Raw genomic sequence first — 27,070 nt, forward strand, 5'->3', positions numbered from 1 at the left:
CACAGAAACTATTCCGGTTAGTCGTAGATTGTCTAGGGCTCTAGGCGTTGAAGAGTACCTACAGTAACTTTACAACTCGTTTTGACTCCACTAAGCAAGGAATATATTTTATGTCAATTATACAGGGACAAAATAAATGGTCAAAATCTAAATTATTAATTTAACTCGCCATAATTGTTTTGATAAAACACATTGATTTGCCTTTGTTAAAGTGGCTTATAATGTAAAGAATTACGGAATTAAGTACATCCAGAACTTGACAGTATCGCGAGAATAACCATAAATCATAATATAATAATTATTTAAACTATACGAAACAATTCAGTTATTCAAAATCAAATGATATAACGAATAGATTATGTTGTTCAAAAATAAGTTTATAACACCTTATATCCTCGTTGTGTTCGTCCGTCCGTCCATATGTGATCATTGTGATCTATCCGTTAGTTACCAATATCTACATAGTTATAGTTATATTTGTTGATAATAAGATATTTATTTATTGACCGTAGTTACTATGTATTTAGTTTCGGAAACGATTGTTTGTATTAATAAATTATAGACATTTCATTTTAGGGCAAAATTCGATATTTAAACGAAATTAAAGTTATTTTGTATTGTTGTTTGAAAAAAAAAATACATCGGTATTTGAAACTTTAAATATATTGTATTATGACTTATACGCACAAAGACATTTTTGAATGCAATGTTTTTGTCAAAAATTAGTTCAAACTACCGTATTACTGATACATAGGTATAGTATTATAATTTATAGTAAAATAAGAATACTTTGATAGAATTATAAAATATATATCATATAATTAAAATATGCTTTGTAACATCAGTACATCACAGACTATGTTATGAAATATATTTATAACTATTCATATATATTTCGTGATGATATTGGCTAACTGCAGGTTGATTTCACTCAAAATCGTTTTTCGAATACTAGGTATAAATATATAAATAATAATATAAATACTATAAATACTACTCAATGACGGAGTAACTAGACACATATTGCAGTATAGCACAGTGGTTGCCTACATTCTCCCTTTTAGATTCTGAACGAAGTGATGAATGTATTGATTTTACAATGATGTGTTTTTTTTTTTTTTATGTTTGTTTTTGTACAGCATAACTAGTCGAAATAATGCTTCAATTTCAAACTTTGGGGGTGGTTTTCGATGTAAAAGTGAATATCCTTGGTGCATTAAAGAGGTCAAAACTCAAAAGTAAACATTTTCCAACAGTTTTCAAAAATATCGAGAAAAACAAAAAAAAAAAATGACAGAAAAACGGGAATTTTTACGCAAAACCAGTTTTCGACCAAATCGATATTTTTTATATGGTTGTAATTCAAAAACTAATCACTGTAAATATTTGAAATTTTCACCAAATGTTAATGTTAGTGATATCTATATACAGTTTAATGTTTAAAAATTTTTGAGTTATTTATAGACCACTGAAATTTTCGATTTTTTTGAGAATTTTTTTTTGAAGTGTCGGTAAAAAAATGTTGGACAACCAAAAAAACATGAAATGAAAATTTAATACAAGGTTCCTTATGAGTTATTCTAATTGTAGCTAAAAAAATTCAAAAATCGTTAGTCACAATTTTTTTTTATAAGCGTTTATAGTTCAAATTTTTACGATATTTGTCGAAAACGCAAAAATTTGCAAGTTTTGCAAAATTTTGAAGTTGAAAAATCATAAAATTTTTTGTGTTTATAACTAAGAATTAAAAATACAACACTAAGTATTCCATAAGTTTTCCTTCAAATAGCTATAGATAAAACTTGAAGCTTCATTATAGGAAAAATTTTAAGTGCGTTTGAATTTTAAATTTTATCGAAATAGCGTAACGATAACGATTTATCCTCAAATGAATTTAAATATTTGTTATTATTCAAAAAGTATAAGTCGTAGACACATGAAAATTTTACCAGTTATTTAGATTGGCATTTTCATTACATGATTTAATTTTCAAAATATTTTGACTTTTTTTTGAGATATTTATAGACAACTATAATTTTCAATTTTTCGATAAAATTTTTTTGGTCCTATCAAAATACTTGAAAATGTAATACAAAGTTTCTCATAAGTGATTCTTATAGTGATTAAAAAATTATAAGAATACATAGGCACAATTCTTTTTTATTAGCATTTGAAGTTCAAATATTGACTTAATACGTAAAAATTACGGCAATGTTCAAATCATCTTAGATAGAAATTCATAAATGTTTTTCTTTTTAGATCAAAGATTTAACAATTTAAAACAAGGCTCCTAACACATTGTAACAATAGCAGTTGAAAAATATTAAAAATACATAGGAACGATTTTTTTTTTATAAGCATTTAAAATTCAAACTTTGATTAAATACGTAAAAATTACGGCAATGTTCAAATTATCTTAGATAGAAATTCATAAAAGTTTTTCTTTTTAGATCAAAGATTTAACAATTTAAAACAAGGCTCCTAACACATTGTAACAATAGCAGTTGAAAAATATTAAAAATACATAGGAACGATTTTTTTTTTATAAGCATTTAAAATTCAAACTTTGATTAAATACGTAAAAATTACGGCAATGTTCAAATTATCTTAGATAGAAATTCATAAAAGTTTTTCTTTTTAAATCTAAGATTTGAAAATTTAATACAAGGCTCCTATCATATTTTTACAATAGCAGTTGAAAAATAAAATAAATATAGTATATGCATAATTTTTGTTTTAAAGCATTCAAAGTTTGAATTTTGACAAAATACGTAAAAATCACGAAAATTCGCAAATTATTATAAACTAGAAATTCTTAAAGTATTTTCCTTTTATATCTAAGATTTGAAAATTTAATACAATGCTCATAATATATTTTTACAATAGCAGTTGAAAAATAAAAGTAATACATTGTCATAATTTTTTTTATAAGCATTTACAGTTCAAATTTTGACTAAATACATAAAAATTACGGCAATGTTCAAATTATGTTAGATAGAAATTCATAAAAGATTTTCTTTTTAATTCTAAGATTTGAGAATTTAATACAATGCTCATAATATATTTTTAAAACGCTTTTACAAATAGGTGATCAGACCTCTTCCCATTTTGTTTAGTACTAAATAAATAATATGTTCATATGGTAGACATCTTATTGATGAGGGGGATTATAGTGATATTTTCTAACGAATTTGGAAATATTTTTATAAAAATTGTTTACAGTTTGTTTTGCATTTATGGTGAATTCGGTGGTGGCTGTGAGTGAAACTATGTTGTGGCCGAGAGATTCCGTGAGATATGACTATATACCATATAAGTATCTATAGGTACATATAACTATTATTTTGTCTGCTATATCATCGTGCATTGTTTCCATATACTTAGGTACTTAAATACATTAACAATAACAATATACACAATATTATTTAATTAATATAAAATATATTTTTATGTATTCATTTTCAGCAAATAAACATTACAACGACATGTCTCAGTCTGAACAGTGTGATCATGACGAACTCGGTGAGGAATTTGACGGTTTTGAAGACCGGAGACGGTGTTCCTCGTCCAGGACGACGTCACGTCGAGAGTCTCGGACTCGCTATCCGCTGCAAGTGCATTCAACATCGAACAACGCTGACGTGTATCTGATCGTGTTGATGGTCGGCCTCGCGGTCGTAATTTTGTGGTTGATCTACAACCACAATCCGCAGTACGATGTTAACATAAATGGTGATAGACTGGATTCTGTGACGAAGTCAACGCACCAACCGCGGGAAAAGCATCTAAAAAAAAAAATGCAAAAACAGCCACTTCTAAAGCGATTGTGTCACGTGAACAAGCCGTTAATCTCGAACCGTTGCAAAAAGAGTTGCCAAAAAAACGTTGACACCGACCGACGTGATTACGCTGCTACTAGTTCCACGTCCAGACCATGTGCCACAATCTCTCTTGCACTGACGGTTTTTGTATTTTTTTTTTCAAATTCTTTGCTCGCATGTGTATACGTAGACGTCCGCAGCTGCATCTGATCTACTGTCGTTGATTTTGTTATCATGCCGAATATTAGGTCCAACGGCTGCTGTGTATAATAGAGGTACCTATACCATTAGCTGATCTGTGTAACATTTCTGACAGCCACGATGAGTCCGTTTCAGAATAACAATAAGCGATTATGCTTAAGAATGGCAACAGACAATTAAATTAGAATATTTATTTTGCTGGATTAAAAGTCCGACTTTTCTTAACCAAAACAAGCTTTTTTTTCATCCAGTAAAAGCTAAAAAGTAATTTTTTTGATTCAAAACTTGTTTTAAATTAAAAAAGTTAATTGAATTTTATAGGTGTGTTATTTTGAATTTTTAAAGTATAAAAACATTATTTTAGTTTTTTTTTTGAGGGCATTATCATACCCAGGTTCCAGCTTTAGCAACAATTAATACTTAAAATAAGTAATAGTATTGATTGAAATGATACACGCATAATCTGCAATAATTATTATGTAAAAAATACAACAAAAATAGCAACCTGTTTCACTTTACACATCTGCACCGTCAACTATGAATGTATTGGGTACCCCATATTCGTTTGGTTGTTCTTGTTTGCATCTGATGGTATCTGTTTATTTATTTATTTTTTATTAAGAATAAGGCTTCGACAACTAGGTCATTAGCCTATGTATGTTACAGATATTAATGTATAAATATAAATATACATATAATTAAGCTATTTCATATTTACAAGTTTCAAGTGATACAGTAATGTTTACAATGAATTGGGTATTATGCATAGATTTGACTTAATATTTAAATTTTTTTGTCAATGCCAATGGAATTATATCTGTTTATTGTACAGACATCAATACTATTATTACGAATTAATTTTATTTCTATAACAGCAGCCTTCTAACGTATCTATCTTTTGTAGGTACTGTGTTTGTGGCTTATGCATTGACTTAACACTTAAATGGGTCCAGTATATATTTTAATGAAATATATAAAAACAATATATACAAAATATGCACCTATCAATTATTATATGATTACTGTATCCGATACATGTATATTCATTTGATTAAATCAATAATATAATACATTTTTTAAGCCTTATTTTAGTTTACAATAAATTTTCGATTTCAGTTTCTTTTATGAAGTTTAGTGTCTTCTTGATGGCTGATACGTTTGGACCTAATGATTGGTATAGAAGTTCTGGGATGTTGTGTTTGGTTCTTGCATCTTCTGTTTGTCTGCATTCGACGAGTATATGTTTGATACTTGATAGTCAAGTGAACTCCGCATGTTTTGCACCTGGGTTGTTCTTCTTTGCTCATTTAATAACCGTGTGTGAAGCGAGTAGGCCCTATTATTAGACGTGTTAATACTTCTTCTTTTCTGTTAAGATTTGCTATGTTTTCCAACGTTCTGTAGTTTCTTTTATTTCGTTAAGTTTGGTTTCTTTTCTTCTCCATTTGTTTGACCATTTTTTTCCAATCGCAGCATTGATAGGTACACCTTATAGTGTGTCTTCATAATTATTATGCCTTATTATAAACTATATAAAGTAAAACTAGTATCACTTTATGTGTATTAATGATTTTTTTTTTTATTGATCAAAATACATCGACAACTTGGCCATTAGTAAAATAATTTTTTTTCGGTTACATTTTTAGTATTTTAAGTATTTAAATTTTTCATGTGTATTATTGTTATATACTTATATATATTTAATGTATTTAAATATTCACTAAAAATGTATATGTTTCTAGTATCTACTATCTACTATTTTAAAATGCTCATAACTTGCTTTAAAATTAAAACGGTACCTATTCGTACCTATAACCGACAGCCCATATATTACTTATATGTATGTATAAATTGTTGGCTAACAATTCTATTTATTACGGTTATATTTGTAGTTTGTACCAACACCTATATAACTAATATAAGTTATGTTGCATGCATCTACCTATCATGTAGTTGAGTAGGTTTTTTCTTTATATCGTTTGTTTTTTATTATTTATGATTGATTAATGAGCTTTACGTCATTTATACCCAACAATGTCTACATGTAAATAATAAATTGATTCAACAAAACATTATCAGAGATAAAGGTACCAATGTACCATAAAACCTAGGTACTTAAATATTAAAACCATTAAAACGCTTTCTATAACAAACTATAACGTCAACGATTATCAGTTGTAATAAATTAACAGGAAGTAAATATTTATCAATTATATACAAACTGGCAAGTATATACAGTGAAATCTATTTATAACGAAACTCGTTACAACGAAAAACTCTATATTACGTAAATAACATTAAGTTAACTCATAATGGTTGGTTTGATTTAAAACCTATTAATTACTCTCTATCACGAAAACTCTCAATAACGAAAGAATCACATGGTCCCTTCAGATTCGTTATAGAGAGTTTTCACTGTATATTATTTTTGATATTTTATCAGATACCTAGTTAGAGGCACTTAAAAATCTTTTTAACAATAAAATAACAAAATTATATACATTGAAGGGCAAGAGGCGACAAACCTTTAGATCTCATATTTAAATTAAAAGAGGAAAGAGCAGAAAACTTACATCAACAATTATAATCATCTTAATTAGGTCTGTTTTGGTTTGTTTTTCGAAAATAAATTGTCATTAGACAATAGTCAATTGGCTACACCCTACACGTGTGTAGAAGTGTAGAATACATGTATATTAAGTGTACAATTATAATATACATATATAAATATTTAATATTCTAATACAGTAATGTTCCTTCTTATGTATTTGTACACGGACGATACGTCAGACGTATATTTACATGACAAATGATTATTTTAAGTGTTTATACGTTCTTATGTCTCATGTTTACCTGAATTTCGTCACGGTTTTTAAAACTCTTCGTTGCTTTCACGCAGTGGCTAGTGATTACAAATTGAAAATTAACTCTTTCGTATACATTTTTGAAAAACAATATTTTATTTCTCAAGACGTATACTAAATACTTATGTATTATGTTACAGGTGTAGTCATACACTCATACCTATCTTATGCGAAAAGTAGGTACCAGGTACCTAACTACATTGTGTAGGTAAGTGAAACATATAAGTTAGTAGTCACCCATACAATTATAAAACAAACTTAGTTTTCATAGTTTTATTGTATCTAGGTAGGAACCTAAACGTTTATTTTATTTATTCAAAAATTCTTACGATCCAGCTCGGGATTTGCATATTGATTCTGTATAGGTGGTTTGTGATGACTTTTGAATTCCACAATCCTACCTATACATGGCTGTATTTATGTTTATTAGCATATTATTAAGACGTATATCATTTGAACTTTGAAGACACTAGACAGTAATGTGACACAATTTAGAGGAGAATAAAGTTATCTTCGCTATTCTGTAGAAGTATAGATAAGAAGAAGTAAGTCAATTTAACAGTTATATACCGAATTGCATGAAAAAAAATACTAAACACTTAATGGATTAATAGTGTGAACTAGTACTAGAACAACATTTGATGTACTAAAGACTAAAGAGTAACTGAGTAAAACCCGTATAATCTTGTTGGCGAGTGGCGAACTGGCGACCAGTGGGAATAGTGGGATATTTTTTTTTTATTTATTATTTTCTTCTTCGGGTCACCAATAAAATTCTCATTATTGTATGCTACAATACGTCCTAATGTCCAAAGATTATCGATGTTTTAAATATTGACAATATATCGATACAATGACTGTTGATGTTTAATAAAATAATATTAATATTACAATAATACGTTAGCCGACGACGTGTGTGACGTCTGTGCCCGCACCGCGAATGTGCGCGCGCATCATTTGATAACGACTCGTTACAGTTGTAGTCAGTAATGTTGGAATAACAAATTAAGAAAGAACAATTTTTATCTTCGCTGACCCCATGCAAGCCAGACGTATTGTGTACTATACTCGCTCCGATTATCGTAGTGTTTAATTGTTGTACCTTTTATCATAATTAATAATTATTATTGAGTTACCCGCCGAGGTCACCTAACAGTTCATACTCTTGCACCGGCATCCAATATCACAGATCACGTTTCGTGACCGCACCGGCACCCGTCAGTCGATCGAACGCCATCCTTAAGCCGACAGTCGAGTTGGTTTTATTAGTTAACGAAACTTCACGAGGACGCACCCCAAACGACAACTTGGAAGATGGTGAGTATTATAGGGGTCCGCTTATTTTCTCCGCGATTAGAAATCTAAAACCGTCTTTTCTCGAACGGTGTCGACAATTCCTGCTCTCAGTGCTCTTTCAACAATTAATTGCTGTTTAACCCGTGACCTTTGTGTCCTTCAGACGTTTGCATCCGTGCGGTCGATTTATAGATACGAGATGTATAGATAGACAACCCACAGACTAGTCGACACAGTAAACCAGGGGTCAAGAACATTTTCGTGAGAAAGAGTCATTTTTTTTTTAAAAGTCACGAGAGCCGTGTAGGTTGTTTGGTTCAAGAACTAAACAGTCTTTTTTGTTTGTGTAGTTAAAGTATTTTGCAATTAAAAAAAAAATTTATGTTTTACGAGATCTCAATATATTGATGCATTTTTCAAAGAGCCACAGATTACATCTTAAAGATCATGAGCCGCAGGTTTCCAACCCCTGTAATATACCATATCTAGCATTAACATCCTTCCCTGCAACTGCCTAGGTTCTAGAAGGACTTAATATTATTTATTCCGACCGTTTATATCTATTACAGTACAAACTATCTGAAGAAATAGTTTGTATTGTGTGTATTTATATTTTATATCAAATACTATAATAAATAGGGATCTTAAATAAATTAAAAACTAATGTTTTTGGAAAGTTGTGGCTTTAAGAAAAGTTTTTGGAGCCAATAAATATTCAATATTTTTATTTGACTAAAGAAAAGTTTGTTATTGTTAATTTACTTGTAACTATTGAGCTGTGATAATTTTTATATTGGTAGCTTTAAATAAATAAATAAAAACTAAATAAAGTTTATAAAAGACAAATTCAATGAATAAAACCTTACCAAAATTATTCAATTTATTATACATTTTTGTGTTGTTATAAAAATTCTGTTATTAGTTAGAACATATTATGTAAGTAGGTAGGTTCTTACCTTACATTAAAATATTATGTAATTATTATGATTAGAAAGATTTATAACATCATTCAAAATGTCTAACCATTTAATCATTTAGTTATTCTTATTCTCTAAACAACATTTAAATTAAAGTATGTTACCTATATTTGAATTACTTAAGCACCTAAAACTTACCTAAATTGCATCATAGTTCATAATATAAGTAAATTTGAATATTTCAACTATCAATGAAGTTTTAATTTTTTTTAAATTTAGTTAAAATAATTACCTAACACAAGTTAACATACTTTTAATCATTAACATCTGTATATTATATGGAGATTATATTTTTTTTCTTAAAGTATCTATTTCAAGTCAATTCATTATATATTAATTACCTACAACCTACTATAATATTATATTATTATGTAATTTAGTTTAAAATTAAACTTTAATTTGGCATATTCCAGATTAGGTTTATTTTATTTATAGGTATATTTTGGTTGTTGAAATTTTCCAAAAAATTCTCATTTTAATATTTATAATTTATATTTTTATAAGAATTAAATTGTGTTTTATCAAAATAAATTTACAATTTGATAAAAACAATTTATATTGACAAAAATATTAATTGGAAATAAGTTATTTTTTTATAGTTTTTACATCTAGTTTATTGCTCATATCTACAACGCATATTTAATTTAAAATATTATTTGTTATCTTTCTGGATTACATGTAAGAATTAAAAAAATAAATAAATTTACTGATAAAATGTTATCTGAATTAAATAATTAGTATTAAGTAGGTAGGTTAGTTAATTTTGTCTTTAACTTCTGATATTTGACATAAACACTTTTTATCATATATAATATATTAGATACTGTATTTCTATAACAATTGATTTAAATGTATACATATTACGATTTTGGTACTCGTTCAATATGCTATCTACCACACGTTTGATGGTTTATTATGCTATCTACCGTTAATATTTTATATTTTTATCTACCGTCATTTTATGTTGGTGAAGTATGATGTCGACACGTATTTAAATGTAAATTGTCCTACCTTTATAATACAGAATTTCTTCTTTGGTAATATTGGTAATAAACCGCTTATACTTAAAAAATGTTCGCACATCTCTTCATTTTGAATTATGTGTAGATATAAATAACTCATAGTTGACAAACTCATAATAATAATTATTAAATAATATTTATTAATAAATAAATCACAGTAAAACCACGTATATAATCGACAAGACTCACAAACAAACACTAAACAGGTATAATATAAAGGTATACCTACTAACCTACCTAACTTACTGAGGTATAAAATATAAATATAATATGATTTGGGGTTTTAATAAAAGATTAATCTTAAATCGTAATTGCAAAATGATAAAGTATGTATAATATATTAATATACAGCATACGGGCATACGGTAGATATCATAGGTACTAAACTATAGTAAAATTACTGCAGTAGATAAAATATTTACGGTAGATAGCATATTGAACGAGTACCACGATTTTACAAGGTTATTTATTCTTAAGTTTGTAGTTAAAAATTAAAATATTTGAAATTGTAATGAAAGCTTATACTACAATTTACCAGTTGTGCCAGATTTTAATAACAGTTTATGCCTTATATAGTAATGGCTATACCTATTCTAGGTTATAGTTTTTTTTCTAAAACAAATTAAAATTAGCAATATCACAAACCTGAAATTATGCAATTTTTTCCTCTCGTTTTATTTAATTGGTTGAAATAAACACCACTGAGAAAATAAAACTATCAAACACTTCATTTAAAAATTATAACATTAACATTAATTTTCTATTTTTTTTTTTTTTACGTGGATGTATTTAAATATGTTTAACAGATTAAGAAATCACTTAGTTATACAGTTCTCAAATGTGGTCAGTAATCACTCTAATGTATTAAATTTTAATTCAATATTTCATCAATCAATCAATCATTGCATAGATAAGAAAAACAATTCTGAGTAGAAACATCATGCATATTATGTGTTTATTAGTAAAACTGTAGGATATATATTAATATTCGTTAATATTTGTCAAAAACAAAAATTTATTATATAGGTAATAATTTTATTTTATCAATCTACATTATTGTTATTAATTGATATGTTGAAGTACAGTAGAACAGCGTTATTATATATATTTATACTCAATAAAATTTTCACAATTTTTTGAGTTATTTATAGACATTTAAAATTTTCCGTTTTTTACTTTTTATTCTATAAATGTCAATAAAATTTTATTCACTAGGTCAAAAACCTTGAAAATTTAATATAAGCTTTCCCATAAGTTGATATAATAGCAGTTGGAAAATATGAAAATATATAGGTACTTTTTTTTGATAGTTATTTTAAGTTCAAATTTAGATGAAACTACATATTAAATAGCCAAGAATAACAATTTTAGTTATATTGTTGTAATTCAAAAATATTATTTGTGGGTACTTAAAATTTCTAGAGTATACTTTATATTCTAATTTATTGTAATAGCTAATGTCGTTAATAACTTATATCAATACTTTATAAAAAATTGTTAATACTATAAATTACTGAGTGAGTCTAGTACATAAAGAATCTGATTTGATTAATTAAGAATTTATTTTATAGGTACCTACATTTTTTTGGAAATACTAGCAATATAATAAATTAATTTAGTATAAAACTATAAAATATCCTATACTGACAAACCGTCTCCACTCAGAATGGGTTTTTTTGTATACAATGATGTTATATCATTGAATTCAAATTTAATTCCATCCTTAACAGTAACCTTCTTGGAAACTACTATACAGCAGAGCTACATCCACTTACCGGCTTTTATTTTTATATATATTTACTCACAATATTGTATGATAATATTTAGCTTACTTATATTAGGCTGAAGGTGAACCAATCCGTGTAGTAGTAACTGGCGCTGCTGGCCAGATAGCATATTCATTGATATCTATGATTGCCAATGGAGATGTATTTGGAAGGAAACAAGCAGTCATTTTACACCTCTTAGATATCCCTCCTGCAATGGGAGTACTTGAAGGAGTTTGCATGGAAATTGATGATCTTGCTTTACCCCTGGTTAAAGGTGAGATAATTTAATTCAAATGATATCATGTGTAGAATTCAATTTTGCTAATAATTTAATCTTATATTTAGGCTATGTAAAAACAACTGAACCAGAAGTAGCATTTAAAGATGTTGATGCTGCTTTCTTGGTGGGTGCAATGCCAAGAAGAGAAGGTATGGAAAGAAAAGACTTGCTGTCAGCTAATGTGAAGATATTTAAAGTTCAAGGTGAAGCTTTGAACAAATATGCCAAGAAAGACGTTAAAGTTTTGGTTGTTGGAAACCCAGCAAACACCAATGCTTTAATATGCTCTTTTTATGCTCCTTCCATACCTAAAGAAAATTTTACTGCTATGACAAGACTTGATCAAAACAGGTATAAAATAAATTATTAATAGTCATGCATTTACAAATTGAAATATATGCTTATTTTCAAATAAAAATATAGAGCTCAATCAGCTATTGCCAAACGTCTTGGACTATGTGTAAGCAATGTCAAGAATGTAACAATCTGGGGTAATCATTCATCAACTCAATTCCCAGATGTTTTTAATGCAACAGTTGAATCGTCTAACAGCTCAAAAAGTGTATATGATACCATAAATGATTCACAATGGCTTGAAGGTGAATTTATTAAGGTAAGAAATTATGTTAAACTAAATAATAATTATTAGTTTAAAAACCTGCCATAATATCTAATGTTGTATTTTACACTAGCCGTACCAATTTGCTATATTTCTAAGAACACAATTTATTTGATTGTTCTACTCGTATTCAAATTATGTATACTCTGTTCAAAATGAGATTGGTACATGGCAGCGACCAGTCTTTTTCAGCGGCGTGCAGTTCCCCTCAGGCCGTGCTGCAGAACAAAGCCACGCCTATGCGCAATAAGTGGCACCGGTACTGATCTCATTTTGAACAGACAATATATCATTTGGATTAAAATCATTGGATAGCAAGCATCTTGAATAATGTTTTAACTGAATCGCATGTGTTTAATGAATCTCCTAGGCTGTCAGTGGATCAATAAAGTATTGGTCAATTGTTCACAATTACAAATAATTGTATAATAATTCAGCAATATACAAATCTCACAATTTTCAAGGAAGTGTTCAACATACTTAATCATATTTACCTTTATTATCACTATTATCATATCTTAATTAATTATTATTTAGTTTAATATATATTAAAATTTAAAAGTAAACAATTTAACCATTTTGTTTAAAAAGTTAAAAAAAAATTATAATATGTAGCTAAGAATTATTCTAAGAAATTGATTAATTGCTACATCACAATGACAATTATGTATAATACTTTATTGAATTAAATTACAATAGCAATTTAAATAACAAGTATCAATTTTCATAAATAATAATTAATTTAATTTTAGACTATTCAAACTAGAGGAGCTGCTGTGATCCAAGCTAGAAAGATGTCATCAGCTATGTCTGCTGCTAAAGCAGCTGTTGATCACATGCGTGACTGGTGGTCTGGAACTCCTAATGGTTCTTGGGTTTCAATGGGAGTTATCTCCGATGGTTCATATGGTGTGCCAAAAGATTTGATTTATTCTTTGCCAGTATCCATTTCAAACAAGCAATGGAAAATTGTGCAGGTATAGTTTTATAAAAGAAATATTTTATTATTTTGAATTTTACTTATCAATAATATAATTATTCATATTTATTAGGGTTTGAAAATAACAGACTTTGCAAAGACTAAATTGGATTTGACCGCTAAAGAACTACTTGAAGAAAAAGAAGAAGCTATGGCTGTTTGTAATGCTTGACGTGTGTTACCCCCAACCAACTGTAAGCTCTGAATCTGCTGCTGTATCCCGGGCACGATTTTTTTTTTTACTAGTGATTATACACGAGGTTAGGGGGTTATCCCAATCTCAAGATTGTCATTCATCAATCATATTTAAAGATCTTACAATTTTACATTCATTCCCAAAAATGTATGCGTTCTTTAATTAATTTGTATGTTACTATCTCTAAATGTATTTAGTATGTATCATAGTGTTTATAACAATAATTATGGTAATGGAATTTTTATTTTTATTATAACATTAAAGAAATATATAAGGTGCCCGGTAATGATTTGTTTATTTAATTTATTACTAAGTGATAATTTGGGAGACTTATTCTATAAAATAATTTTCCAAGAGTATATTATTATTATGCACATATTAAGTTGGTAGGTACTACCAAATATTAATTCTATTAAAACTAAAACAACAATATGAAAAATTAATTGCAATTACTAACAATGATTATTTATTATGAAGTATATTATGCTGAGTATAAATATAAGAGAGAGTATAATGTTACTAATTAAGAGTAGTAATTTTATTGAAATGTGTTAAAAATCAGTGTGTTTTGATGATAAAATAATAAAAAAATTAAAAATACAAAAAAAATTTGGTAAGAATTTGATAAAATCATCAAAAAATCATAAAATCAGTGATCAGTAAGAGATGATACATGTAAGTCTCAAAATAAAAATTGGCTTTTAGTTATAAGCACATTAACTAAAATTATTAAAGATATAATTGAAAACATGTTAACAAATTGCAAAGCAAAATATATTAAAAAGGATAAATAGGTACCTTAAAAACAATATTTACATCAACATTTTTGAAAGATACTTTAGAACCATTCAATGGATATAGTAATAATAATAATAGATTACAGTCTACTTACATTGATTGGGGTAAATATTGTAAAAATCTACTTACTACTGAAAGTTTTTTACATGATATTAGGTGTGATAAAAGTTATAATAATAATATGTTATGTTTGATAGTGAATTTGAACGTTTCAAAGTAATCATTTATTTCTTAAATTTATAATTTACTTCAATCACCAATTAGAGCTCAAACCTGTTGAAGCTTGAAGAAATTCTGAGTCATTGCAAAATGTATTTAAAAGCGATTAGGTTTCTCATTCTGTATAGAATAGAATATATTATGTATTTCTAGTCATATGAAAAAAAAAAAATTGTATTTTTTCAAAATAATTTTAAATATGTGTACAATTTATCAAAGAAAAACACCTAGTTGAAGCTTATACATTAATATTGATGCTGAGAATAATATATATTTAAAAAAAATTGATTTTATTATTTTAGTATAGGTATTTAATAAATTATTACTGAGTACACTTGAAATTTTTACCTAATATTTATATTAAAATTTTACATTTATGGTAACATTTTCAAAAAATGCTGACTCTTTTTGAGTTGATTATAGAATCAAGAAATTTTTCTTATCTTATAACCAAATTAATCTCGATAAAAACTTTTCTACTTAAGCTGCTTGAACATTTAATGCAAGGTTCCTCATAATTTTCATAAATAGAATTTAAAAATGTTTAAAGATATGTTGGAGCGATTTTTTAACATGCATTTAAAGTTCAAATGTTGACTAAATTCATATACACCCCAACATTTTTCAAATAGAAATTTTTTTACATAACTAGCATTAGACATTTCAATGGAAGATTCTTCTCTAATTTTCATATCCTCATAAAAAAAAAAAATTTCACTGTAAAATTATACTATCTCCATGAATTAACTCATTTTTGTAATATTCCGCTTGTTAAGGGGCAAATACTGGATTGGATGGGATTTCCCAGATGCTTTTGGCGATTACCAGCAGATCTCTTTAAAGATTCGTTTAAATATTCAACTGATGTTTACTAGTTTGTTTCTCCTACTCGGCTAGACTATTATTGCTTAATAAGGAACCGGACAAGTCTGTCACATATGCTAGGCACCAATGGTAAATTATTCGACAGGATTCTCCTTCTAAGGCTAAAAGAGCCCATCGATTTGACAGTAAGATTCAGTCCAGCCCTAACCAAATCAGTTTTTGAAAGGATTGGTCTACTATCAAGGACACTATCAATAAGGTTCTTGACTTCGCTAAGTGGACCAACCATGGTTCCTTGTAACAGTAGGAGTTATGTGTCTTTTAACCATTTGATTTGAAGAATTCCTCTAACTCCGCGCAATGGGAGCATGTAGATGAAGCTTTTCGATGCATAAAGGTATATTGTTGCCTGAAAGACGTGCACTTAACTATTAGGACATCAAATGGGAGTAGCACAATTGGGTCACACACTGGACGATATCGATGAGAGACTATGGATTTGAGCTAGCACGGGCGCAAGGCAAAAAACGGAAGCCATTATGCTGATCAAAATGTGGGCATACCAGGGTCCGGTGTTTTTTTGTGGGAGGGAAGTTTCTTTAGGAAGAAAGTTGCCATACTAGACAATTATTGAAATTAAAAAAAAAGACATTTTATCATCCAACATGAAGACATTAAAATTATTAGGTGAAGCTTAAATTTGCAAATAAAGATGTTAAAAGTTTTGGTGGTTGGAAATCTAGCTAATACTAATGCTTTGAATGTTCTTTAAAAGCGTCTTTCATACCAAAAGAGAACTTTACTGCAATGACAAGATTTGATGAAAACAGGTATATAATTTGTGTAATTATTACTTAAATATATAATCATACAATTTTTGATTTAAAATACACAATGCATTATAACAGAGCCCAATCGGCTATTGCAATATATCTAGGACTATGTGTAAGCGAAATAAAAAAATGTTACAATTTGGGGCAATCAATCATCAACATAATTCCCTGATGTTTTCAATGCATCAATACAATCATGCGATGGTTCAAAAAGTGTATATGATGATATTAAAGATACACAATGGCTTGAAGATGACTTTATTAAGGTAAACACAACTATTGAATATAGGCAAATGCGTATTATTTATTTTAGAAAACTATTTTGATTAAGATAATAGTAAAATACAATATTATTTTTACTACTAACATGTATTAGTTAAAATACACAAACATGTGAAGTATAAAAAAAATATAAAGAAATGTACTAATTATAATTTATAAACAGTGTTGTTTAATTAGTACATTTTTAAATTAATTGTTTTATAAAATGAATGAAAAAGAAATATGTAGTTAAACTCGTAGCTGATTGATGAAGTTGATTATTGAACTGAAAAAATATCAGTAAACGGTATTAATAAAAATATATTTTAATATCTGTGAAAATTGCATACCCAAAATACTCGTTAAAATAAAAACAGCAATTACTTTTAGGAAACATCAAATATGCATAAATAATATGTAGTACTTAGAATTACAAAGAAAAAAAGAATAGGTATGCATTTTTTTTAACATTAACAAAACATGCCAAGTATCAATGCATTTTATATAGGTATTTATTTTTTAATTTTGGAATTGTATAGAACAGTGTTTCTTAAACTGTGTTCCACGAAACTCTGGGGTTCCGCGTAGATTACTTCAGGGTTCCACGGAGCTTGAATTATTTTTTAAAAATGTTCAAGAAAATTACTTATATATTAAATAATAATGTATAAGTCATATGGAATAATCTATCAGCTAACTCTTTATTTAATAATCTATACTTCTACTTAATATTATAACTCATTTGAAAATAATCCTTAAAAAAGGTAAAAAGGTAAAAAAAAGTAGGGGCTCCACGATAAAAGTGGACATCAAAAAGGGTTCCACGGATAAAAAAGTTTAAGAAACGCTGGTATAGAATCAGGGTTGTTAAAATAATAGCATTTCATTTATTTAATAATAAATGAAAATATTCTATAATAGAATACATATAGGTATAGTTTAATATAGAAAATATTAAATTAAATTAAAGTATGTTTTTGTTTATGAGTAATGTTTGATCATTTAATCATTTAGTATAACAAATGTTAATTTATGAAAAATATTTGTAGTTATTACGATTTATTCAATCTTTTGTCTGGTAAACGTTGTGGGCCAGTCTGGAACATAATTTTCATTAATATAATTTTCCCTTGTTTGTGAAAGTATGTTCAAATTATTTGTGCTTCCAAATATTGATCCTATAAAAAAAAAAAAAAAAACACAATATAAATAAAATAATGACCAATTCAAAAAAACATGTTTAGTTATTTACCTCCAAGCCACGCAATGTAATTTTCATAAGCAGGTGCTACATGAAATTTAAATTTTGTGATTTTTAAATTGTTATACTTTGAACATTTAAGTTTTTCTACAAGTTCTTCTTTTAATCTTGACATGAAACCTTTGGCCATTACCGTGCCACCAATAAGAAAAATATTTTCTGTAAGCTTTAGTCGTATATCAACATTACTCTGTAATTAAAAATAATTACGTAATAAAAGACAAACGTGTAATAAGATAAAAATGTCATTGACAAACATTAATTATAGTTTCAAGTATCATAGTGGTGATAGACATTTCATCAATATTTTCTTCAAATAATATGTCATGGACTGTTTCTCTAACATCTCCAGGTATAGTTATGGATCTTTCTCCATTTATATGATATTCAACATCAGAAGTTTTTGGTTCAACATTTTGACCTGTAGCTAAAATTTTGCTACGTTTTAATGTTGTTACAAAACAGCATCTAGCTGAATAAAAATGACATCAAATAAATAAAAAGTAAATGCAAAATATTATAAAATTAACAAAACATTTATTTATTTATTACCTTTAATATCTTCAGCGACATTGTCAATCGATTCATCAGAAGATAATTGTCCTATATCAATGCGAGTTTTGATTTGATTTTCTACAGCTTGTCCTGCTAATGGCATTGTTTGCCATAGACGTAGAATGGGTACTCCTTCACAGACTGGTATAAGAATAGCTTCTTTGTATCCTACATCGAGAACTAGACCAGTAGAAATTCCAAGTGTAAATAAAGAAGCACAATGTGATGGGACAAAACATAGAGATGTAACCTGCATTAAAATATCATATTTTATCATGTCGTTTCGTTATAAATTATAAAACCTTACTTCATAAGTAATGAATAACACTTTAGCAAGTATTTCCTTAAATATTGTTGGTGATAATAATGATTCAACAATTATTACTTTTTTATCTTTAGGTGCCACAAGTGCATATCTAGAAATTAAAAATAATTTTGTCTTGCTTCTGGTTTATAATAGATTGGTATCATTAAAATGTATAAATTGATTTTACTTGTAAAATAACATATGTATGAAATTTGTTAAAGCTAACGTAAGTGTTTGTACATCTTTACATTTATATATGTCAGGTATAGGTGTACCATCTATTTCACAAAGAGTAGGAATAATACATCTAGGTGAATGTTCAGTAGCAAATCCAAATCTGAAAATGACAAAATGCATGAAATATGTAGGTACTTATTTAGATTATGTGAACAATGAATACTATTCACAAGGATGGGAAACAAGAATTTAAGTAAAATTATTATGCGTGTAATGCTGAGTTTTAAAAAATTATATGACCATCATGTAAGTGCATATGAAACACAGAGATTTTGATTAAATTCCGAATCAATTTACACTCACTTTGTGTACTTGGTTCCAATATCGATGACGATACATTGTTTTTCGGGTAAAAAGTCCGATTCAATTTTCATTGTTATAGCGAACACAATGATATTATTCTAATTGAAAAATAAATGTAATTTGTATCGCATAAACAGACTGAATAAGTCTTGGAATTTCTGTGTTGTTAAAATTTTTATGTGAACTAGAATATTGAAAGAGTTGGAACTACAAACAAAAAGTTCAAACTTGACAACTTGTAAGTTGGTCTATGCCTCTATAGCAGCTCTATGCCCGCTTAAGCTTAATGCAAATTGTGTTCGCGAATCGTGATAGTGATAAAAATTAAAAACATTATCGTCATTATCGTTCTGTTATCACGTAAATTTTAATATTTTTGTTTACTAGTGATAGCGCGACGGCGCTGCAAGGAGACAGTGTGGCCTGCACACGAGATTCACGAATTAATTGCATGGTGTAACTGGCTGCAATGGACCGTTTGCCGGCACGCGCCGACGCATCGTAGTTGCCACGATGCGTCGGCTCGCGACGTCGATCTTGCCGTACAATAATAATAATAATATGATGATGATATACATTATACATATATGTGTTAGCCGTTCAGTGGGTTTACCGTACACATTCTAGGATTCTTCAGTATCAATTAACTATGGAAAACAACGCCGGCCACGTCATTCCGCCATAGCCGCGGTCGTGTTATCTCGTCGCGTATTGCATTTTCAGTACAAATGATCCTCTACAGATATTATTATTACTATTATAATACTCGTCGACAGTTTTAAAGAGGCTTCCGAAATTCGGGTACACGTTACAACAAATTGTTATATCCGTTAAATCAGAAACACATCTTGTTTGTTTCCCATCCCTTTCCGCAATCGACCGTTTTTAGCGTCCAAAATTCTCGTTTTCTGAGAAGAAACCGACCGTCCCGAGTCGGCGTCTACCGGTCCCACCAACTACGAGGGATAGTCACGAACACACCATTCACGATTCGTCACCGTTCTAGATTTTTGAGACGGTTACCACCGCCGTCAGCAAGTAACCAAAATGAATATATTTCGACTTTGCGGTGACCTGTCACATCTGCTGGCCATCCTACTATTGCTCGTCAAGATATGGAAGACCCGATCCTGTGCCGGTAACGTAACGCGATAATGTTGTTAATCGATAATAAATTAGACACTTGTCGTCCATCCATCGTGACCACAATTGTACATTTTTCAACACAAAGTGTAAAAAATCAAAACACGTCGATATCTTTGTGACTTAACATCAACGATATGGTGTAAAGATATCTGTGTACATTTTCCCAATGGATTGTGTTAATTTATTTTCAACTGTAAAACAATAATATATGCGTGCAGCGCTTCCCTGACTAGTGGCATGCACGAGTCTGGGTGTGCAGCATCTGGGTCCAGAGCCTTTGCCTAAGTTTGCAGCCACCAATGACCGACATAAATGGTACATGTACTATCTATATAAGATCCGAGGGATGATACGAAAGAGTTTTGTGTATTGTCTTCGATATTCTTATTACAAATAAAATATATGTATAATATTGTTTTGTACCTATAAGATATCTACGAGATAGCACGCATTTGTGACTATTAATATAGGTGTAGCTAACGACTCTAACGTATAAGCCTTTAGCATCAAAGGCATGCGGAGGTCAGCGATTGGAGCGTAGTGAATAGGATATAAAATTAATCCAATCATAAAAGTGTTTTCACTCGTCTCTTCTTAGAAATAATTGGAAATCCATGAAAAAGGATACAATACAGTCAGCATATTAAGTTGAATTTAGACATGTAACAAGAAAGTTACCACCACTCCTAAGGACCAAATCATATATTATAAAAGAGACAGGAACAAGAGTTTGTCAGACGATTTATTAAATGTGAGACAGATAGGGCTAAATAAGACACTTGGAGGTAGGTTGTAACACCGCTCACCTCATCATTTTAGCCATAATTGTATTTTTGTAATAAGTGAAATAAATAACATTAGAATATTTAGAATTAAATATATCAAGCGTTCATTTCTATGTTGATATATGAATTGGTGTTAGTTGGGACGCAACAATATATTAACATTAACTTAATATTTGCATCAGTTAACACACCAAGAGTTCATATTAAGTACCTATTGGTATCTAGATACTTGTTGAAATTATCATTAACATTCAAATATCTGCCTAAAGCATAAATCTCTGTTTTTTTTCTTTCTATTTTATTAAAAATACATTTTAGAGTCGGGTACCTTCTTTTTTTTTCAATTTATTATATATTTTAATTTAAAATTATGTCAATACTATTATTTATTTTCAGAAAGCATATCAAATATTTTGTTTAAAATATATGACCATGAAAGATACATTTTATCAAACTGCCTTAATAAGCTGTACCCGGGGCTGTACCTAATATGAATTGAAACATTTTATCTTCATTATTACGTGTATTATTTTAAATGGTTTGAATAAATATTAAATCTCTTTTTCAATAATAATCATATATTTAATTTCTATACATCAGAACGATTAAATGTGACGACCCGTGTTTAAATACCTATCTATCTATTAAGTTTTATTTAAAAAAAAAATTATATTTTATTAAATACATATCTATTTTCAGGTAAAATAAATATTACCCAAACTAATAATGTATTTTTTTTTTTCATTACAGGTATTTCGGGAAAATCTCAAATACTTTTTGCCATTGTTTACACGACAAGATACCTAGATTTATTCACAAGTTTTGTATCTGTATATAACAGTTTTATGAAAGTAGTGTTCCTATCAGCATCATATGGAACATTATATTTAATGTTCTTCAAATTTAAGCCAACATATGACCATAACCATGATAGCTTTAGGTATTTAATATGGCTAATTTAAATTTGCGCATTATTTTAATTTTATTTTATGATATATGCATAAAATATGAACATTTTTTTTTCAGAATTTTGTACTTAATCATACCATCGTTGTTGCTTTCATTCATCATTGTTCATGTTTACACTGTGATGGAGGTTAGTTTTTAATTATAAATATTATAATCTATGCATACAAATTAAAAATATTTTTTTATTTTAGATTTTGTGGACATATAGTATTTATTTGGAAGCAGTAGCAATTATGCCACAATTGTTTATGGTATCTAGAACTGGCGAAGCTGAAACTATTACTTCTCACTATTTGTTTGCACTGGGTTCTTATAGAGCACTGTATATATTGAATTGGATTTACCGTTATTATACAGAAGATTTTCTTGATTGGATTGTTATAATTGCTGGAATTGTGCAAACCATCTTATATTGTGACTTCTTTTATCTCTATATAACCAAAGGTAAATATAACTAATACATATTCATATTTATTATTTATATAAATCTAAATGTTATGTTTTATTTATTTTAAACTATTATTATTTCATTTTTCAGTTTTAAAAGGTAAACGACTGTCCTTACCTGTCTAAACATGGAAGGAAAACCTCAGACCAAAGTGTCAATAAAACAGACTATTTACACATTATTGTCATGTCACATGATTTTTTTTGTACATAAATAAAAATAGCTTACATTTGTTGTAGGATGTTACAGTAGGTCATTGGATACCTTATAAATACGAGATATATTTTATTTTAGTTCTAAACTTAAATTATTTGGAATAATTATATTATCAATTATGATAAACAATTTTCTGTTTTCTTTTTATAGCACAATATTTTCAATATAAAAGTATATTTATGTATTATATATATATATATATACATGCTTATATTTATAACAGTTGATTTATATTTTAGTGATCCTTACTAAAAAAAAGGAAATATCCACATTTTATTATTTATTTAAATTATTAATGTTTTTGTGTGAATAAAATGAGGCATGTTTACAAATTATTCATTGTATAAACATATTTTTGTTTTATCATCTATAAAAATTCCTTTTTCATTTATAATTATTATGTTATTAAGATATAAACTTTTATTAAATATTTGTATTTCCTCAAACTGTTAATATTTGTTAATGTAAGTTACTGAATTTATTAAAATGAATTTTGAAATATTTATAAATATTTTATTTTTTCAGACTTCAAAATATGTTTTTTATAAATACAGTAGAAATTTAACAGTTAAAATTATAAATATTGAAATATTTCATATTTTGTACGCCATCAATAATAACTAATTTATTTTGCAGTAACAAAACTTAACATTTCAAAAGAAAAATTAACTTTTGAATTGAAATTATTACTGTACTTAGCCTAATTTACAGATAAAATTGTGATAATTTATTTGTGAGACTTAACATTTTAGTATCAAAGTTTAAAATATGTTAACTTTTAAGAGAATAGTAAATTAGTTGACACACATTACTGGTAGTTTATTTGTTGTATTTTTTACTCCTATCATAAAATTGAAAATGATAAAATATTATAAAGTGTCAATCATGTTTAAAGAAAAAACGAAGTATTCAAACATCCATATTACTTTATTTAAAATCTTACAAAATAATTGTTTATACTTATGAATTAATTTCTATGTTAACTATAAACATGAATAATATGATTAACTATAAAGAGGATCTTATTTAGACTACTGCCATGTTTTGCAGTTTGTACGTTGTAACTCAGGTAGTTAAAAAGGATGGAAACATTTTTAACAATCAAACATTTGGTCCCCTTATTTAATTAAAAAAAATTAACCCACATTTTACGCAGTATTTACTGACTTTTTCAAAATATTTCCATAGTCCTTAGGGCTTAGACCACCACCACCGTTCATTTCCAAAACTTCATTATACAAATATGAATTATGAGATAAACAAAACTGTTAGTTCAATAACACTATACACTGTATAGTGCTTTCAGACATATATTATATGTAGGTAATACAGCGTAATAAATTATTACTATATTTAAAAAAAAACCGGTTTTGTTCAATATTTTTTAGTTTCCATTAAGGTCAATAGCCTGCGTAAAAACAACGGTATAAACACGTACGTAAATACAAAACAGTGTTTACAATTATCAGAAACTTTCAAATTTAGTATATAAAAATAATCATCATAAGTAGCTATAATAGTTATATATTTAAAAATGATGCAATATGTATAGATAGATAACCTACCCGGAAGTGGTGTACCTGAGCAGAGCTCATTCAAGGAGGTAGGTTGGCGATTTTAAAGGCGTGCTCAAGCGAAAATAGTGCACTCGGAAAAATCAAATTTTGGCATCACTAAAATAATAATGTTATCACAGTCTTGTAAATGCCGCCTAGACATTGGCCTATTTCACCTGCCCTTTGTTCCTGACTTGGTGATATTAAAACTGAAATGTTTAATGCACGTCAAAATATTTCATACTCTATTCGCCAAAACAACAAATTATTAATATGCTCTTAATACTTCGATAATTATACAATAATGCACAAAATCATGATGTACCATTTAGCCATCGATTGCTGTTGTATCTATGCATGAAACTAGAAAACAACACTGCTATAAAGTGCTGACATACAATGGGGTGATCGGGAATCAAGCCATTGCCCTACTCCTCAAATACGCAACCTCTACTTTTTCGATCAAAGCTTTAATGATAAGCTACTGAGTTACATGTCGAGTACTGGTACAATGGTACGTAATGCCTACTTATTACTTACGTTAATGGATTTTTTCTACATTGATGTAAACGATTTAATTGTCAATTGCTTACAATGATGAATTATCTACAGAATTAAAAACTTAAACGCTTTATAATTTAAAAAAATAAAATTAGAATCAATGGTTTTTACTATTTAAATTATCACACCCATTGATATTGATGTAGATATATTGTTAAAATATATAGGAAAAATATGCGTATATATAAATTAATTACCTATAATGTCTATAATATTATTTAAAAAATATGCAACATTAAACTCGAAAATAAAATAAAAAGTATCCCATCACTTACGTAGGTGTTATATTTATTTTAGTCAGCGGTGTGTACCCAGGAATGAAAATCTCATTATTATTATAAGGTTCAATGGGGGGGGGGGGGGGTTATGTTTTTTGAGATTAATATGTATTATGTTTTACCTTATGTTAGGTCTATTTAATATAAAAAATCAAAATCAAAAAAAGAACAAAAATGTAATACAAGATCAAAGTCTTTGATTCAAAGATAAGTTGTTCTTACAGAAATTTAAAAATATTGAAAATTCAATAATTCTTGTTTGAAGTTCAGATTTTTACAATTATTTAGGTACTTACTTATTATTTTTTTGCATACAAATATGTTTTCAAAATATTTAAATAAATATTTGATACTACGGACCTATTCGTACCATTCTTTTGTTCCTCGGTATAAGCAACTATAGGTTAGGAAATTTTCTTTATCTATATGTTCATAATAGCTATTATAGGTATGACATACGTGCAATGTAATATTTTAATAAATTGTTGTAGGCATTATATAATAATGTGGACGATTTTAAAATTAGTTTAACCTATCAATTTTACCTAGGTACCATATTTTTGTATATTACTATTGACAATTTATTCAATTAATGTATAATATTATCAAATAGGTATATCTACATAACTAGACTGTAGTGGAGCCTCAAGATGTCTTTATTACCTACCTATATTTCTGAGCATTATTAATGTTGATGTATAATATTAAACTATAAACACAGAAGGTTGTTATAAATAACTACTACTTCATACGTGCTTCACTCTTCACTCATGAATATTTTAAGTTTGATTAGTACCTAAAATCGCACAATAGCGGCATAAGGGAAACTCGCAAAATGTTAGTGTACTAGTATTTTATAAACATAAAATACTTTACTATAATTAGCTACTTGTCCGATGATCAATTACTATATATAAACGAAAATTCTCAGAAAAATATTCAGCTTCGTACCTAGTATGAAAATAAAATTGAATTGTAGGTAATATGTTGTCCAAAATAATAAAAAAGTAAAAATTAATCAAAATAAAAATTGTCAAAATGGTAAATGTTGTTGTTTTTGTTATGCTGCACTATTTACGATGATATTAAAATTAAGTGGTTAGATGAAACTGAGGTATTGTAATAGTGGTGACTTACTGGTTTTATTAAACTATTTTTCTGTACTACAATGTCTGCAATCACGTCAAACGATATTATTAAAAATTAAACAAACATTTTAATTGTAATTATAAATTATAATTAATCGGATACAATACAAAAATAAGAGAACAAAGATATAGTTACAATTTATTTTTATTCAGTTCCATTTCTAGACTTGCATTAGCGTTGGTTATTTGTTTAAGTTTTTCATTCAAATTATCTATCTGAGACTTTATTTTTAATTCATCGCGTTTCGAATTCATTTCTATGATTTCAGCTTCTTTATTTAATTTATTGAACTCTTCATCATACAAATTCTAAAATTAAAATAATATATTAAATTAAAAA

At 27.8% G+C, this 27,070-nt stretch overlaps 4 protein-coding genes across 4 annotated transcripts in view; 2 read left to right on the forward strand and 2 right to left on the reverse strand.

Annotated features, from left to right (window-relative positions):
* The first annotated feature begins 7,880 nt into the window (after positions 1-7,880).
* On the forward strand, positions 7,881-14,310 carry Mdh1 (malate dehydrogenase 1). The gene is made up of 6 exons (XM_015520424.2): positions 7,881-8,203; positions 12,023-12,224; positions 12,296-12,581; positions 12,654-12,843; positions 13,602-13,826; positions 13,902-14,310. Exons 1-6 carry the CDS (start codon positions 8,201-8,203, stop codon positions 13,998-14,000), a joined length of 1,005 nt encoding a protein of 334 aa, XP_015375910.1. The 5' UTR covers positions 7,881-8,200; the 3' UTR covers positions 14,001-14,310.
* Positions 14,311-16,978: 2,668 nt separating this feature from the next.
* Arp10 (Actin-related protein 10) lies at positions 16,979-19,942 on the reverse strand. Its single transcript, XM_089219941.1, has 8 exons — positions 19,624-19,942; positions 19,271-19,420; positions 19,084-19,192; positions 18,774-19,026; positions 18,479-18,693; positions 18,213-18,411; positions 18,017-18,138; positions 16,979-17,246 (listed from the first exon to the last, which is right to left on the reverse strand). Exons 1-7 carry the CDS (start codon positions 19,692-19,694, stop codon positions 18,020-18,022), a joined length of 1,116 nt encoding a protein of 371 aa, XP_089076067.1. The 5' UTR covers positions 19,695-19,942; the 3' UTR covers positions 16,979-17,246; positions 18,017-18,019.
* A 264-nt stretch (positions 19,943-20,206) lies between these two features.
* On the forward strand, positions 20,207-23,522 carry KdelR (ER lumen protein-retaining receptor). Its single transcript, XM_015520426.2, has 5 exons — positions 20,207-20,761; positions 22,305-22,494; positions 22,581-22,650; positions 22,715-22,967; positions 23,062-23,522. The coding sequence occupies exons 1-5, from the start codon at positions 20,671-20,673 to the stop codon at positions 23,094-23,096; spliced, it is 639 nt and encodes a 212-aa protein (XP_015375912.1). The 5' UTR covers positions 20,207-20,670; the 3' UTR covers positions 23,097-23,522.
* Positions 23,523-26,796: 3,274 nt separating this feature from the next.
* LOC107170347 (voltage-dependent L-type calcium channel subunit beta-2-like) overlaps positions 26,797-27,070 on the reverse strand; it is a 34,516-nt gene continuing 34,242 nt past the window's right edge. Inside the window, exon 9 of the mRNA XM_089221171.1 lies at positions 26,797-27,039. Coding sequence (XP_089077297.1) covers positions 27,009-27,039 — 31 coding nt within the window. The 3' untranslated portion in view covers positions 26,797-27,008. The remainder of the gene's footprint in view (positions 27,040-27,070) is intronic.

The sequence above is a fragment of the Diuraphis noxia genome, unplaced genomic scaffold, assembly GCF_037042655.1.
Source record: "Diuraphis noxia isolate RWA-SAM2 unplaced genomic scaffold, SU_Dnox_SAM2 contig0002, whole genome shotgun sequence".
Taxonomy (NCBI): Eukaryota; Metazoa; Arthropoda; class Insecta; order Hemiptera; family Aphididae; genus Diuraphis; species Diuraphis noxia.